This window comes from Coregonus lavaretus, assembly GCF_964263955.1.
Source record: "Coregonus lavaretus genome assembly, contig: SUPER_35_unloc_3, whole genome shotgun sequence".
NCBI lineage: Eukaryota > Metazoa > Chordata > Actinopteri > Salmoniformes > Salmonidae > Coregonus > Coregonus lavaretus.
Window position 1 is genome coordinate 1219777 of NW_028167179.1, and position 17850 is coordinate 1237626.

Consider the following 17850-nt stretch of genomic DNA (forward strand, 5'->3'; position numbering starts at 1 on the left):
TCCCCAGTCAAAGTTACGCCCCTGCTACTTAGTATAAAAGATAGCTATTTAAAATCAACAGATTTTCTACAAACACAAATATATAAAACTAAGTTTGCTAGCTAGCTAAATAAAGAGATTTGGAAAAGTGGTCTTGCCTCGCAGTAGGGTTTGGAACCTAAATCAGTTTTCAGTAGTTTCATTCTGAACAGAACCATCATTTTTTCCGTTCCATTCCATTGTTCTGAACCGGTTCGAACCCAAAAAAGTACTGGTTTATATCTTTCCTTTCTGTTCCTTTTACATTTAGCTCAACATTAAACTACTTCACCAATCAGTGCAGCTAGAGCAACTTAGGAGCGGGAAGCTATAGTTGTTTACATGTGCGATGGACAGATAAGTGTAGGATGCGACTGACATTTTGTGGGTGGAGAGAGAGCGAGAGAGGGTGGAGAAGCGCTGAAGCACTGGGCATCTTGTTATGACATGCATGATCTGAATTAGGCCCACAGAATTATACATATGGAGAAGCGGCTTCTATGGAGGAACTTTGAATGTCTTTGAACATCCTAGAGTTGACTTAAGGTTGGACCAGGGCTAGCTAGCTAATAACAAGCTTGTGTGTGCAGAGCGGCACCAGAATTGAAAACACGTCTTACCTTTTTGTAGTTAATACATCTAATGTGAACGTGATAACTATAGTATCCTTAACTAGCATTGAAAAAGTGTATCCATTCTTCTGTAATTAAAAATCTCTCACTCATTTCTGAATCACGCTTGTAACGTCAGTAGTACAGTAGCTTATGCTTCGGAGGGGGAGGGGCAGGTAGCCTACAAACGCACACACACTGGCAAAGATGTTCAGCTGGCAGGCAGACACTGGAATACGTTTCTGAGTGACAGAGTGAGGGCTTTGCATAGGCTCCTGGAGCGTAAAATAACATTATTAACTGGTTCCCATTTAAAATAATGGTTCTGTTCCAGAACAGTATAGAGCACTTTCGTTCCCAGTTCGGCATGGACACTATTCGGCATGAAAGGCCCCCTGGAGGTCAGGCCCCCCCATATAGCATATGAACACTTCATAAACCATGGCAAATGTGTAGCATTGCAGGCAATTCGCTTTAAAACTGCAAAATTGTCTCTCACCCTCATGGCAAAATTATAGAATTTCCGGAAGAAAATGCTCTTAAACTGAAAAATATTCTCTCATCCTCATGGCAAAATGTGATTAGCCATAAAACCGCACATTTGGCCCTGGAGGTACAGTGGGGCCCGAAATGATTGACACCCTTGATAAAGATGAGCAAAAATGACTGTATAAAACAAATAATTATAATACTGATCTGTATTGAATGCAAAGTAATGGGGAAATTTATATTTTCACCACCAGTGGTGTGCATGGCCAAAAAGCTATATTTTCATGTCATCTGACCAAAGCACCGCTTCCAATCCAAGTGACAATGCCGTTTAGCAAACTCCAGGCATTTACATTTGTTGGATGACATGAGAATAGCTCTTTGGCCACGCACAACAGTGGTGGGTTTGGCGTCGAAATGAGGATGCATGAGCAGAAAAGGACCCCATACCTACTGTAATATATGGTGGTGGATCTTTGATGTTATGGGGCTATTTTGCTTCCACTGGTCCTGGGGCCCTTGTTAAGATCAACGGCATTATGACCCAGTACCAGGATCTTTGCCAAAAACCCAGTTGCCTCTGCCAGGAGGCTGAAACTTGGCGGCAAGTGGATCATCCAGCACACATCAAAATCCACAAAGAAATGGTTAATTGGCCACAAAATCTAAATTTGTCTCTGGATTTGAAACCCATTGAAAACCTTTGGTTTGAATTGAAGAAGGCAGTCCATAAGTGCAAATGAAGGATATCAAGGATCTGGAAGGATTCTGTATGTAGGAATGGTGTAAGATTCCTCCCAATGTGTTCTCCAACTCTCCAAAACATTTTAGAAAAAGTATCTGTGCCATTATCCTCGCAAGGTAAGGTATTGAAAGATATTGAAAACAGGGGTGTCAATATTTTTTTTAAATAACTTGTTAAACACAATCTCGTTCTCTGAGCAATTGTATTAGTATAAAATAATATAATTTCCCAATTTCTTTAAGCATACAATAATATAATTTCCCAAATGTTTTGAGCACACAATGTAGCTCAGTGTTTGAATGATTTATTTTATACAGTCATTTTTGCTAATCTTTATCAAGGGTGTCAATAATTTTGGACCCCACTGTAGGTGCCCCAGGTCCCCAGATGTGGTAGTCCGGCACTGCTTACATCCTTGCAAATTGTAGACGGTGTCAATAGTGTACAAATAGCGTTGAGCATTGACAGTAGTACCTAACTTAACCACTCCTTTTCCCCCAATCACTCTTAGGTGAAGGACATCTCACTGGAGGCCAGAGGAGCTTTGTGAAGCCAGCAGGACACAATACATGGAGAGATGACCAACCCATAGCTATAGATGAGGGGAGTGGAACCTCAACCCAGAATGTTATCGTGATAGAGGTTTGTGTCATAGTGTAACATACAAAAATTACAGTACATTAAATGTGGCCAGTTTATTTCAGAAAGGCTCCCCTCGGCTATTCACTTGCTTACATGTACGCCTTATTTATCTGCCATAGGGGAGCTTGTGAGACTTCCCTACCACATTGTTATCCAATTCAACTCATGTACCGATAATAACATCCTCTCTTCTTGTGTCAGTCTGCAGATGCAGAGGCTGCAGGTTCTGGAGGATCGTCTCTGGTCAAGCAGAAGAGGTCTGAAGGAGAGGAGGACCCACGACACAACAGAGACATCCAGACTGGAGCAGCAGCTGGAGTGGCGCCCCCTGTAGCCACGGAGGACCTCGCCACCAATACAGCGCCCCAGCCCAGGACCCAACACAGCATCACGGAGGTCAGTGGAGCACCGAACGTCGTCCTCAAGTCAGAGGCAGACACAGAGACTTTAACTGTAACACGCAGGCTCTTACACACAGGATCTGACCACAGATCAGACCCAGAGAGATTGGGGCTGGAGCAACTGGGCTGTCCTCCTGCTCCCGGCTCAGAGTATTTACTTTACGGTAACCCGAGGACGGTTAATTCCCATCGGGACTCAGGTGACGCGTTAGAGACTGGCAATGATCCGTCTTGTTCTTACACTACAGAGATGGACCCTGGCAACATGCACTTGGGTTTAGAGACACAGACTGATCTGTCTAGAGGGGACTGGAACCGGTACAGTAGTAGTGTATACTCTGAAGGGTGCCTAGATAAGAAAGGGGAGGGTCTGGTCATAGATGAGGTGACTGTGAAAGTGGAGGGCGAAGCTCCTCTGACATGGAATGTAGACGAGACTCACTTAGGAGAAGGACACTCACAGGGCAGAGATTTCTTAGATTATAGGGAAAGCTTAGAGAAAAATCAAAATGTCGCGACCCACTCCCCTTTACACACACTCAGAGATCGCGACCCAGTGTCCACGTCGATGGGGCCTTCCGATTCACACAGCCGTGTCCTTTTCGATCAGGTATTGTACTCAAAGGACCAAAGGGCCAAGACTCTGGGAGGGGGAGCAACATCAGGCAATACTAAAGAGAAGCGGTTCCTCTGCATGTTCTGTAACAAAGGCTTCAGGTGCACCCAGATGGTGGAGATCCACCAGAGGGTACACACAGGGGTGAAACCCTTCAGCTGTACCCAGTGTCACATGCGCTTCGCCCAGGCTAGCAGCCTGAAGAGGCACCAGAGGGTCCACACAGGGGTGAAACCATTCAGCTGTACCCAGTGTCACATGCGCTTCGCCCAGGCTGGTGACCTGAAGAGGCACCAGAGGGTCCACACAGGAGAGAAACCCTACAAATGCCCCCAGTGTGAGAGAAGTTTTTCCCACCAGCACCATCTGAAGATGCACCTGAAGGTCCACACAGGAGAGAGGCCATTCAGAGAGTAACTAACTAAGAATAAACCAGCAGAAAAAACATTCAACTCTATAACATAGAAAGTAACCTTTCCACTCGTTAGACGTTTAGATCAAACCCTGCATTAAAGACAAAGATACATTTTCAATGTTGTCAGCAGAAAAGATCCACAGATGCATTTCGAATAACAAGAGTAACAGATTTCAGCGTTGAATATTCCTGGGTAAAATATTGCATCCAGACATTGTGTGAGATAAAAAGGCATATATAAGCCTAAAAAGTCTGTTACATATTGTGTTTGTACTGTGTACAGTCGTGGTCAAACGTTTTGAGAATGACACAAATACAAATTTTCACAAAGTCTGCTGTCTCAGTTTTGATGATGGCAATTTGCATATACTCCAGAATGTCATGAAGAGTGATCAGATGAATTGCAATTAATTGCAAAGTCCCTCTTTGCCATGAAAATGAACTTAATCCCCCAAAAACATTTCCACTGCATTTCAGCCCTGCCACAAAAGGACCAGCTGCCATCATGTTAGTGATTCTCTCGTTAACACAGGTGAGAGTGTTGAGTTAGAATAACAGACTGGAAGCTTTAAAAGGAGGGTGGTGCTTGAAATCATTGTTCTTCCTCTTTTAACCCTGGTAACCTGCAAGGAAACACGTGCCGTCATCATTGCTTTGCACAAAAAGGGCTTCACAGGCAAGGATATTGCTGCTAGTAAGATTGCACCTAAATCAACCATTTATCGGATCATCAAGAACTTCAAGGAGAGAGGTTAAATTGTTGTGAAGAAGGCATTAGGGTGCCCAAGAAAGTCCAGCAAGCGCCAGGACCGTCTCCTAAAGTTGATTCAGCGGCGGGATCGGGGCACCACCAGTGCAGAGCTTGCTCAGGAATGGCAGCAGGCAGGTGTGAGTTTATCTGCACGCACAGTGAGGTGAAGACTTTTGGAGGATGGCCTGGTGTCAAGAAGGGCAGCAAAGAAGCATCAGGGACAGACTGATATTCTGCAAAAGGTACAGGGATTGGACTGCTGAGGACTGGGGTAAAGTAATTTTCTCTGATGAATCCCCTTTCCGATTGTTTGGGGCATCCGGAAAACACCTTGTCCGGAGAAGACAAGGTGAGCGCTACCATCAGTCCTGTGTCATGCCAACAGTAAAGCATCCTGAGACCATTCATGTGTGAGGTTGCTTCACTCACAATTTTGCCTAAGAACACAGCCATGAATAAAGAATGGTACCACCACATCCTCCGAGAGCAACTTCTCCCAACCATCCAAGAACAGTTTGGTGACGACCAATGCCTTTTCCAGCATGATGGAGCACCTTGCCATAAGGCAAAAGTGATAACTAAGTGGCTCGGGGAACAAAACATCGACATTTTGGGTCCATGGCCAGGAAACTCCCCAGACCTTAATCCCATTGAGAACTTGTGGTCGATCCTCAAGAGGCTGGTGGACAAACAAAAACCCACAAATTCTGACAAACTCCAAGCATTGATTATGCAAGAATGGGCTGCCATCAGTCAGGATGTGGCCCAGAAGTTAATTGACAATATGCCAGGGCGGATTGCAGAGGTCTTGAAAAAGAAGGGTCAACACTGCAAATATTGACTCTTTGCATAAACTTAATGTAATTGTCAATAAAAGCCTTTGACACATATGGAATGCTTGTAATTATACTTCAGTATACCATAGTAACATCTGACAAAGATATCTAATAACACTGAAGCGGCGACCTTTGACCACGACTGTAGCCTATATGATGTTCACAAATGCCTATTTCATTACCTTCATTCCACTACTACATTTTTTTCCCAAGACACTTTTAATGAGAAAATGTATACAGTTTATCAAGTTCATGCAGATTTGTAGTTGAGACATGTATGTGTGGTTTTCATAAACTTGTTCATGTTTAATAAACACAACATTTGACTTTTCATTTTAAGATTTTCATTGAGACTCTCTTTAATATACCTCACATCTGATCTCACCCTATTCTGCATACACCTGAACGCGCTTTATAACCAATATACACTATAAATTAATATACCTACACATAACGCCACACTAACAAACACCTACTGTACACAAATATATATTTTCACAAAAATAGTGCACTGGGCCTTTAATAGTCCTGTATTAGTGGAACGATATATATCCGTCTGCAGCGCCAGTGCTGGCAAAAAGACTTGTCCTGCACCCCCCCTTGGCAAAAACATTTGTAGCACCCTCCCCCCTACCCCAGGTTTGTCTGATGATGAATTTTCACTTATTTTTACCCACAACATCATATTTATGTCCACCATAATGGGTTGATGATTAAGGCAGTCCCTAGCACCTCTCTGATTCAGAGGGGTTGGGTTAAATGCGGAAGACACATTCCAGTTGAATACATTAATTTGTACAACTGACTAGGAATCCCCCTTTCCCCTTTCCCCTTTAACAACAATGAAGTAATTCTGTAACTACAGTATAGGACTCAGTAATCTGTATCACCTGTCTCTTCCAGGAGGAGGAGGCTCCAGAGGTGCTGCTGGTGAAAGAGGAGGGGTGTGAGGAGGGTCTGGGGAACACTGAGGGGACCATGGTCATGGAGGACAACCAGACTACACCTCCTCCTGAGGAACCAGCTGAGCAGAACAGGACCACACACAGTCTCAGTGAGGTGAGCCCACTGAAATACTGTCTGAATGGTATTAGGTCAGGTCCCGTATCACAAAGCCTCTCGGAGTAGGAGTGCTGATCTAGGATCAGTTCATCCTTTTAGATCATAATGAATAAGATTATATGGAAAGATCCTAGATCAGCACTCCTACTCTGAGACTCTTTGTGGATCTGGGCCCAGGTCTTGATTAATTTTGTTTTGAAGGGCGACTGCACTTCCTGATTTGGTCTTGAATTTCATCAATGCGCATTAAGAAATGCTAGCGGCCATGACTGAAGGCAATGAGAGTTGTCTTGTGGGTGTGGTTTGATCAGTGGAGGTTCCTCAGAGGAGGAAGGGAAATACCCTCCTCCTATAAAAATGTAATAAAAATAAAAATAGTGAAAAGTTTATCCTTTTTAGATAAAACTATAAACTATATATACTCAATATATTCACCAAATAATTGATTAACCTCTATGGGATCGGTGTCCCGTATACGGAACAGTTGAGCTAACGTGTGCTAATGTGATTAGCATGACTGTTGTAAGTAACAGCAAAGTTTCCAGGACATAGACATGTCTTATATGGGCAGAAAGCTTAAATTCTTGTTAATTTTACTGCACTGTCCAATTTACAGTAGCTATTACAGTGAAAAAAGACTATGCTATTGTTTGAGGAGAGTGCACAGCAACCAAAAACGTATCACAGCAACTGATTTGATACATTCACCTCTGAAGGTAAATAATGTACTTACATTCAGTAATCTTGCTCTGATTTGTCATCCTAAGGGTCCCAGAGATAAAAAGTAGCATCGTTTTGTTTTATCAAATCAATTTTTATATTCAAATGTAGGAACTGGGATCTACAGTTTGAACCCCTGCTGTCTCTGGCTCCACACCCACCCCCACAGCCATCTAGATGTGTGAAAGTTAGTGTATAAGCTAATGATCCATCATGTATGACATTCCTGGGAGTGTGTAAAGTTACATTTTGTTCATCATATCATTATGTTCTCTATAGTTATGTACTTGAAAATGTATCAATTGACCAATTCGGCACCTTTGCGCATACTTGATACAAAATAGTCCAGTATTGTAACGCTTCACTGGATCAATCTGAAACGTTGCACACACACTGCTGCCATCTAGTGGCCAAAATCTAAATTGAGCCTAAACTGCAACATTATATTGTGGCCTTTCTCTTTCATTTCAAAGATGATGGAACAAACAAAACAAAAAAACTCATGTTTTTTTGTTTGTATTATCTTTTACCAGATCTAATATGTTCTATTGTCCTACATTATTTTCACATTTCCACAAACTTCAAAGTGTTTCCTTTGAATATGCATATCCTTGCTTCAGCTCCTGAGCTACAGGCAGTTAGATTTGGGTATGACATTTTAGGTGAAAATTGAAAAAAAAAGTGTCAGATCCTTAAGAGGTTAAAACACACTGTTTTGCAATGAAGGTCTACAGTAGCCTCAACAGCACTCTCTGGGGTAGCACCATGGAGTAGCCAGAGGACAACTAGTTTCCGTCCTCCTCTGAACAGTTTTGAACAAATTAATTTCTTCAAAAATGAAGAAGTAAGAGAGAGAGAGCTAGCTATATTTCATTGTATATATATTTTTTTACTTTCACTTATCTAGCTAGCTAGTTTAGCCTACTCAAACACCCGGCTCAAACAGCGAAGGATGCTATGTTAGCTAGCTGGCTATCCAAAACTGGAACTCTTCCAAGTCAAGGTAAGCTTTTGGTTTTATTAATTTATTGTAACTTCTAAACTGCTTGCTGTACACTAACGTTTGTAGCTGGTTTATTAACGCATAAGTTCTAGTAGCTAGCTATGTTGACTATGACTGTTGCATGAAAGCCAGTGAGGGCTATGGCAGAGTGGTCTTGTGATAATTGTTTGTGTTTCTGCTGGTCAGAGGAAGCTGGCGCTCTGTGTTAAACAAATGGAGACAACAGAGGTGAATTGTTTTGCTCTCAAGGAAAGGGCGCCATTGAGAGGAGTGATTACTGGGGTAGGTAGGGGTAAATGTGAAAGTTGACCAACTGAAGGGGAAGATTCCCGGTGTTTGTGATGCTCGTCGTTCGGTGCGACGCAGACAGGGTGGCGTGAGTGGTGAAACAGAAGAGTTGTTGTCTGTCCTTTTGAGTTTTGATGTTGAGTCTTTGCCCGACAAAGTGATGTTAGGATATATAAGTTATCCCGTACGAGCTTTTGTGCCGAACACATTACATTGTTACAGGTGTCAAGCTTATGGGCATGTGGCAGCAGTGTGTAGGAGGGAGGTTCCTAGTGTAACCGGTGTGAAATGGCTAGCTAGTTAGTGGTGCGCACTAGTAGCGTTTCAATCGGTGACGTCACTCGCTCTGAGAACTTGAAGTAGTTGTTTCCTTTGCTCTGCAAGGGCCGCGGCTTTTGTGGAGCGACGGGTAACGGTGCTTCGAGGGTGACTGTTGTCGATGTGTGCAGAGGGTCCCTGGTTCAAGCCCAGTTAGGGGCGAGGAGAGGGACGGAAGCAATACTGTTACACTAGGTGTGAGAAGTGTGCAGAAGGGCATGAGATAAAGGAATGTGTAGCATTGGGGAGAGTAGTGGTATGTGTTAATTGTAGGGGTTTTGTCTCATCTCGTCTATCCTTATGTCCGCTGTTAGATCTTTCCGGGGGACAAATCACAGAACTACTAATATTCCTACAACAGGTGTTGGCTACATTTGGAGATGATGATGCTGATTCATGATTTCGACTGGCTGAGAAACGCTGCCTGCCTGTCTGTCTCGTCCCGACTCCCGACACGTTCATTACTATGGGACAGCTGGAGATCGAATTTGAATATTGAAACAATGTTGCAAATGTCGGAGAGACAGACAGCAAGGTTTATACAAATCGCTGCTGTTGAAAACTAAGTGTTAGTCTAAAAGAAATGTGAGATCATGACTAGATGCTTTTTATAGTGGAGATCAAGTTTATACATTTCCTGGCTGGACTGATGAGACAGTGGATTGCGCAATCAGATGGAACAGAGTAAATAGGCATTTTTATGTCATAGATTTAGCCGGTGGTAACTTGTGGAATAGACACCGGCTGGAATGTGGTTTTAACCAATCAGCATTCAGGATTAGAACCACCCGTTGTATAATTATGCAAAACAAAATTGGTGTGTTCGTGTTACAAAGACAAAACATTTTATGCTGCAAGTATAATATTGGTGTGCTTATAAAGACAGTATGCCTACACTTACCTAGCAAATCTCTTTTTTTTTTAAATAGCAGTTTTGAAACTGCAGTAAAAGTGCAGTAACTGTAGTCGACTGTGGTATTTTTGATGCAGTAATTTCAAAATAACTGCAGTGTACTTGTCACGCCCTGACTCAGGGGACTCTTGTATGTTGAGTCAGGGTGTGGATTTTCTATGTTGTGTATAGATATGTGTATGATCTAGTATGTATAGATCTATGTTGGCCGGTGTGGTTCCCAATCAGAGGCAGCTGTCGCTCGTTGTAAAAAAAACTTTTATTTTGGATGCAGTATTTGCAGCATACTGAAGTTATACTGTACTCTGACTGCAATCTTTTTTTGTAAGGGATAAAAATAAGTTGTAGAGTGAAACTTCAGCTGTCCAACCATTACTAGAATGGCATTCTATTTGTCTATTTGGCCAAATCTAAGGATGTGGCTGTCTAACCACACTGACGTGCACAGCTCTCTGGGTGAGGTTCTGTCTTCAAGTCACCAATGGGTGATGAAGTCCCTTCCATCTATGTAATGTATTACAGGTTATGGACAGGTGCAGTCAGGTGGCAGGAGGGGTGGAGTGCATGACATTCCATCCTGGATATGACAGAGTTTGCCTCAACCCATGGGTCCAGCAGGCAGAGTTCAATAACTACAGGCAGATGTGAGATGCAGGAGGATGGCACTCATCTCATACCACTCTGTAGGCTACTGACCAATTCAAAGCTTCCTACAGGAATACGTTTTGCATCGGTCAGTAGCCTGCAGAGTAATATGAGAAGAATGCAATTACTGAATATTATGTAGATATTCTAAACAAAGTGTTTAGATAACTTTCAAGTGTAACAGTTCCATGTAGAATAATCCATACTTCACATATTACTGTAGAAACAGTGTTCTGCTAATATAACAATGTGCAAATATTATACCTTCCTGTATGGTGTCCCATATAAGACAGGAGTTCCATGACATGTTTGAAGAATACATAGCCCCCCCCCGCCTAATTGTAATGCTGAGTGCAAGGTCTCTCCCAATTCAGACATCAGTATCAACCCATCTTTCAGTCAGACTCCATTTCAAAAGCATCTCTTCTGCCCATCTGTAGAAAAACAAGGAAATGTTGATGAGTGACACACGTATTGAAACTGTGATATTACTAAACACTTGCAATGTACTGTCTTATTAGTAATCATCTTTTGTCCCTTATGAGCTGTTTGTCAAAGCCTGATGGGCATGATCAGCTCCAGGCCCCTTTCTTCACACATACTGGTCATGAAGGAGCCCGATTTCGGCTCCTACAGTGGCTTGCGAAAGTATTCACTCCCCTTGGCATTTTTCCTATTTTGTTGCCTTACAACCTGGAATTAAAATGGATTTTTTGGGGGTTTGTATCATTTTATTTACACAACATGCCTACCACTTTGAAGATGCAAAATATTTTTTCTTGTGAAACAAACAAGATATAACACATAAAAACAGAAAACTTGAGCGTGCATAACTATTCATCCCCCCAAAGTTAATACTTTGTAGAGCCACCTTTTGCAGCAATTACAGCTGCAAGTCTCTTGGGGTATGTCTCTATAAGCTTGGCACATCTAGCCACTGGGATTTTTGCCCATTCTTCAAGGCAAATCTGCTCCAGCTCCTTCAAGTTGGATGGGTTCCGCTGGTGTACAGGAATCTTTAAGTCATACCACAAATTATCAATTGGATTGAGGTCTGGGCTTTGACTAGGCCATTCCAAGTCATTTAAATGTTTCCCCTTAAACCACTCAAGTGTTGCTTTAGCAGTATGCTTAGGGTCATTGTCCTGCTGGAAGGTGAACCTCCGTCCCAGTCTCAAATCTCAGGAAGACTGAAACAAGTTTCCCTCAAGAATTTCCCAGTATTTAGCGCCATCCATCATTCCTTCAATTTTGACCAGTTTCCCAATCCCTGGTGTTCTCGGGGTGATGAGAGGTGTTGGGTTTGCGCCAGACATAGCGTTTTCTTTGATGGCCAAAAAGCTCAATTTTAGTCTCATCTGACCAGAGTGCCTTCTTCCATATGTTTGGGGAGTCTCCCACATGGCTTTTGGCGAACACCAAGGACAATGACCCAACACACCTCCAGGCTGTGTAAGGGCTATTTTACCAAGAAGGAGAGTGATGGAGTGCTGCATCAGATGACCTGGCCTCCACAATCCCCCGACCTCAACCCAATTGAGATGGTTTGGGATGAGTCGGACAGCAGAGTGAAGGAAAAGCAGCCAACAAGTGCTCAGCATATGTGGGAACTCCTTCAAGACTGTTGGAAAAGCATTCCAGGTAATGCTGGTTGAGAGAATGCCAAGAGGCAAAGGGTGGCTATTTGAAGAATCTCAAATATAAAATATATTTTTATTTGTTTATCACTTTTTTGGTTACTACATGATTCCTATATGTGTTATTTCATAGTTTTGATGTCTTCACTATTATTCTACAATGTAAAAAATAAAGAAAAACCCTTGAATGAGTAGGTGTGTCCAAACTTTTGACTGGTAATGTATATAGATCTAACTTCATTGGAATATATCTACAACTACAAAGCAGAAAGAGAAACGCAACACTTATTTGTCAATCACTCATATCAATATCACGTTGAAATCAATTGCGCAAGAGGGGGGAGATGAGGTTGCACGTACTGCGACATGCGTAATGGAAACGGCAGATATAGGAGACATTTTCTAAAGATCGTCAACCGTTGCTTGAGAGGGTAAGAGATGTTGAGGAAGGAGTAGATTCAGTTGTAAGTGAACATTTAAGAACACAATACTATGCTTTATTGAATATATTCACAGATGGATCTAAGGACCCTAAAACAGGGAGGACATGAGCAGCTTTTAGTGTTCCTGAGTTTAAGGTGGCAGTGACGAAAAGAGCAACAGATCATTTATCTGTTTACACAACAGAGTTGTTGGCCATACTATTGGCTGCAGAGTGGGTGGAGGTGGTGAGGCCAGACAGGGTAGTCATCTGCTTTGACTCCTGTGCAGCACTGATTAGCTTAAATTCATGTGTGTCTCAGAGCAGACGGGATGTATTGTATGAGGTTTTGCAGTGTTTGTATAGTGTCAAATAGATGGGGGTATTTGTGATGTTCCTCTGGGTACCAGCTCATGTGGGAGTAGAGGGGAATGAGGAAGTGGATATTATTGACAAACAGGCTCTTAAACATCCTAATGTTGAGATGGAAATATAAATCAGTAAAGCAGAAGCCAAGGGATTAATAAGAACAGTGGTTAAAAATAAGTGGCAAGAGTTGTGGAACAGGGAGAGTAAGGGAAGACACCTGTATAAGATCCAGGAAAAGATGGGGGCAGGGAGGTCCTCAGGCCGAGAGAGAAGGGAGGAAAGTGTAGTCACAAGGCTGAGACTGGGACACACAAGGCTAAATAGTACATTGAAAGTGGTGGGGAAACATCCGACTGGGAGGTGTGATCATTGTCAGGTGGAGATGGAGACGGTGGAACATGTTCTATTTCAGTGAGAGAAAGGGAGCGATTGGTATTAGATTTTAGGAGTAATGGGGTTGAAGAGCCAGGATTAAGTGAACTGCTGGGGAAATCTTCAGGGGATGTAGTATTTAATTATGTATTTCGTTTCCTTAGGTAGACGAGATTATTGGATAGGATTTAGACCTTCACTGTCTCTGGTCCACACTCCAGTCCAGTTGGTGGCGGTAATGCACCTTAAAGTTGGAGGCCAACCGCCATATAAAATCCACAGAAGAAGAAGAAGCTCAACAACCGTTTTATCCGTTCGACGGGTGGATTTTTCTTTATTGTGACAAATGATGATGGAAAGGGTGTTTTTTGAATAAATATTTGCCGAATAATTTTGAATGTACGCGGGGGCATGTGATGTCAACACGTAGGCCTAACTATGAACTCCACTCCACATTTAATTATAAATGCCTACTGCCTGCTAAATCTATTTTTCAACTATAAAAATAATGTTTCTTTGCAAGATCCTTGTCCTGACTTTCAATTACCTCGAATTGCATTTCTGGTTGGCTGAATGCAAGTTTAACCGTCCAATTATTTGCAGTGCAAGTTTCACCATGGCATGGACCGTGGCGATACTTTGGCACATGAGAATTATTAGAATATGGCAAATATTAGTAAATTCTTGCATTCTATTCATGCTGGCTTTCGTGGGCTACCTGAGACATGAAAGAGATAGGTGGGAGGGCATACAGGCTGTGGCCAATTTATTGTTGCGCAATTTGCCTAAATGGGTAATGGAAACACTTCAAGCCTATTCCCCCTCAGGAGACTGAAAAGATTTGGCATGGGTCCTCAGATCCTCAAAGAATTATACAGCTGCACCATCGAGAGCATCCTGACTGGTTGCATCACTGCCTGGTATGGCAACTGCTTGGCCTCCGACCGCAAGGCACTACAGAGGGTAGTGCGTACGGCCCAGTACATCACTGGGGCCAAGCTTCCTGCCATCCAGGACCTCTATACCAGGCGGTGTCAGAGGAAGGCCATCAAAATTGTCAAAGACTCCAGCCACCCTAGTCATAGACTGTTCTCTCTGCTACCGCACGGCAAGCGGTACCGGAGTGCCAAGTCTAGGTCCAAAAGACTTCTCAACAGCATCTACCCCCAAGCCATAAGACTCCTGAACAGCTAATCATGGCTACCCGGACTATTTGCACTTCCCCCCCACCCCATATTTTTACACTGCTGCTACTCTGTTAATTATTTATGCATAGTCACTTTAACTCAATCCACATGTACATACAGTGGGAAAAAAGTATTTAGTCAGCCACCAATTGTGCAAGTTCTCCCACTTAAAAAGATGAGAGAGGCCTGTAATTTCCATCATAGGTACACGTCAACTATGACAGACAAAATGAGAAAAAAAATCCAGAAAATCACATTGTAGGATTTTTAATGAATTTATTTGCAAATTATGGTGGAAAATAAGTATTTGGTCAATAACAAAAGTTTCTCAATACTTTGTTTTATACCCTTTGTTGGCAATGACACAGGTCAAACGTTTTCTGTAAGTCTTCACAAGGTTTTCACACACTGTTGCTGGTATTTTGGCCCATTCCTCCATGCAGATCTCCTCTAGAGCAGTGATGTTTTGGGGCTGTCGCTGGGCAACACGGACTTTCAACTCCCTCCAAAGATTTTCTATGGGGTTGAGATCTGTAGACTGGCTAGGCCACTCCAGGACATTGAAATGCTTCTTACGAAGCCACTCCTTCATTGCCCGGGCGGTGTGTTTGGGATCATTGTCATGCTGAAATACCCAGCCACGTTTCATCTTCAATGCCCTTGCTGATGGAAGGAGGTTTTCACTCAAAATCTCACGATACATGGCCCCATTCATTCTTTCCTTTACATGGATCAGTCGTCCTGGTCCTTTGCAGAAAAATAGCCCCAAAGCATGATGTTTCCACCCCCATGCTTCACAGTAGGTATGGTGTTCTTTGGATGCAACTCAGCATTCTTTGTCCTCCAAACACGACGAGTTGAGTTTTTACCAAAAAGTTCTATTTTGGTTTCATCTGACCATTTGACATTCTCCCAATCCTCTTCTGGATCATCCAAATGCACTCTAGCAATCTTCAGACGGGCCTGGACATGTACTGGCTTAAGCAGGGGGACACGTCTGGCACTGCAGGATTTGAGTCCCTGGCGGCGTAGTGTGTTACTGATGGTAGGCTTTGTTACTTTGGTCCCAGCTCTCTGCAGGTCATTCACTAGGTCCCCCCGTGTGGTTCTGGGATTTTTGCTCACCGTTCTTGTGATCATTTTGACCCCACGGGGTGAGATATTGCGTGGAGCCCCAGATCGAGGGAGATTATCAGTGGTCTTGTATGTCTTCCATTTCCTAATAATCGCTCCCACAGTTGATTTCTTCAAACCTGCTTACCTATTGCAGATTCAGTCTTCCCAGCCTACAATTTTGTTTCTGGTGTCCTTTGACAGCTCTTTGGTCTTGGCCATAGTGGAGTTTGGAGTGTGACTGTTTGAGGTTGTGGACAGGTGTCTTTTATACTGATAACAAGTTCAAACAGGTGCCATTAATACAGGTAACGAGTGGAGGACAGAGGAGCCTCTTAAAGAAGAAGTTACAGGTCTGTGAGAGCCAGAAATCTTGCTTGTTTGTAGGTGACCAAATACTTATTTTCCACCATAATTTGCAAATAAATTCATTAAAAATCCTACAATGTGATTTTCTGGAATTTATTTCTCTCAATTTGTCTGTCATAGTTGACGTGTACCTATGATGAAAATTACAGGCCTCTCTCATCTTTTTAAGTGGGAGAACTTGCACAATTGGTGGCTGACTAAATACTTTTTTTCCCCACTGTAAGTCATCCATACCAACCCTCCAGTAAGTGGTGACGAACTCTCTAACAAAACTCACTTTTGGACGAGACTGACTTTATGACCAGAATTATCATATTTACACTTTGTAGTCAATTTCGAGACTATAATTAATGTTTCTGAGTCATATCGATGCCACATAGGCCGTTTAAAACCAGAGAAGTTGGTTCTAAGGGGCAGTTGACCTTAAAGTGTGGGACCATGCCTTTAAATTATCAAACCATTAAAGGGTGTCAAGCAATCAAATCAACTACCATGTTTGCATAATACTCATAGCAATCCCTCATTGCTCAATCAGAAGATGCTCCATAGCAGGGTGCTCATATCAGATTTCTTGATCCAACATCCTCTCACTCTGTATCTCTTACAGTCAGTAGACATGGAGGATGGGAAGCCTGATCTGCTACTAGTCAAAGAGGAGACAATAGAAGACGGACCAGAGAACATTGACCTGCTGAGTGGACTAAAGATGGGGGAGCAAGGTAAGGGAGACATACAGTGCATTCAGAAAGTACTCAGACCCCTTCACCTTTTCTACATTTTGTTATATTACAGCCTTATTCTAAAATGGATTAAATTATTTTTTTCCCTCATCAATCTACACATTATACCCCATAATGACAAAGCAGAAACACGTTTAGAAATGTTTGCAAATATATATATTTTGTTGTTGTTTAAATATTACATTTACATAAGTATTCAGACCCTTTACTCAGTACTTTGTTGAAGCACCTTTGGCAGCTATTACAGCCTTGAGTCTTCTTGGGTATGACACTACAAGCTTGGCACACCTGTATTTGGGGAGTTTCTCCCATTCTTCTCTGCAGATCCTCTCAAGCTCTGTCAGGTTGGATGGGGAGCGTTGCTGCACAGCTATATTCAGGTCTCTTCAGAGATGTTTGATTTGGTTCAAGTCCGGGCTCTGGCTGGGCCACTCAAGGACATTCAGAGACTTGTCCCAAAGCCACTCCTGCGTTGTCTTGGCTGTGTGCTTAGGGTCATTGTCCTGTTGGAAGGTGAACCTTCGCCCAAGTCTGAGGTCCTGAGTGCTCTGGAGCAGGTTTTCATCAAGGCTCTCTCTGTACTTTGCTCCGTTCATCTTTCCCTCGATCCTGACTAGTCTCCCAGTCCCTGCCGCTGAAAAACATCCCCACAGCATGATGCTGCCACCCCCATGCTTCACCGTAGGGATGGTATTGGCCAGGTGATGAGCGGTGCCTGGTTTCCTCCAGACGTGACGCTTGGCATTCAGGCCAAAGAGTTCAATCTTGGTTTCATCAAACCAGGGAATCTTGTTTCTCATGGTCTGAGAGTCCTTTAGGTGCCTTTTGGCAAACTCCAAGCAGGCTGTCATGTGCCTTTTCCTGAGGAGTGGCTTCCGTCTGGCCACTCTACCATAAAGGCCTGATTGGTGGAGTGCTGCAGAGATGGTTGTTCTTCTGGAAGGTTCTCCCATCGCCACAGAGGAACTCTGGAGTACTGTCAGAGTGACCATCGGGTTCTTGGTCACCTCCCTGACCAAGGCCCTTCTCCCCCGATTGCTCAGTTTGGCCGGGCGGCCAGTTCTAGGAAGAGTCTTGGTAGTTCCAAACTTCTTCCATTTAAGAATGATAGAGGCCACTGTGTCCTTGGGGACCTTCAATGCTGCAGACATTTTTTGGTACCCTTCCCC

At 43.1% G+C, this 17850-nt stretch overlaps 1 protein-coding gene and 1 pseudogene across 3 annotated transcripts in view; both read left to right on the top strand.

The window, feature by feature from the left end:
• LOC311110312 (uncharacterized protein) overlaps nt 1-17850 on the top strand; it is a 33582-nt gene that overhangs the window by 10336 nt on the left and 5396 nt on the right. For both annotated transcript variants that reach the window (XM_084188849.1, XM_084188850.1), the window contains exons 2-5: nt 2375-2505; nt 2707-2901; nt 6428-6583; nt 16549-16660. In XM_084188849.1, the coding sequence (XP_084044975.1) occupies nt 2375-2505; nt 2707-2901; nt 6428-6583; nt 16549-16660 (594 nt within the window). The remainder of the gene's footprint in view (nt 1-2374; nt 2506-2706; nt 2902-6427; nt 6584-16548; nt 16661-17850) is intronic.
• On the top strand, nt 2980-3892 carry LOC311110298 (annotated as a pseudogene). The gene has a single exon. The product of its transcript is annotated as an uncharacterized misc_RNA (transcript).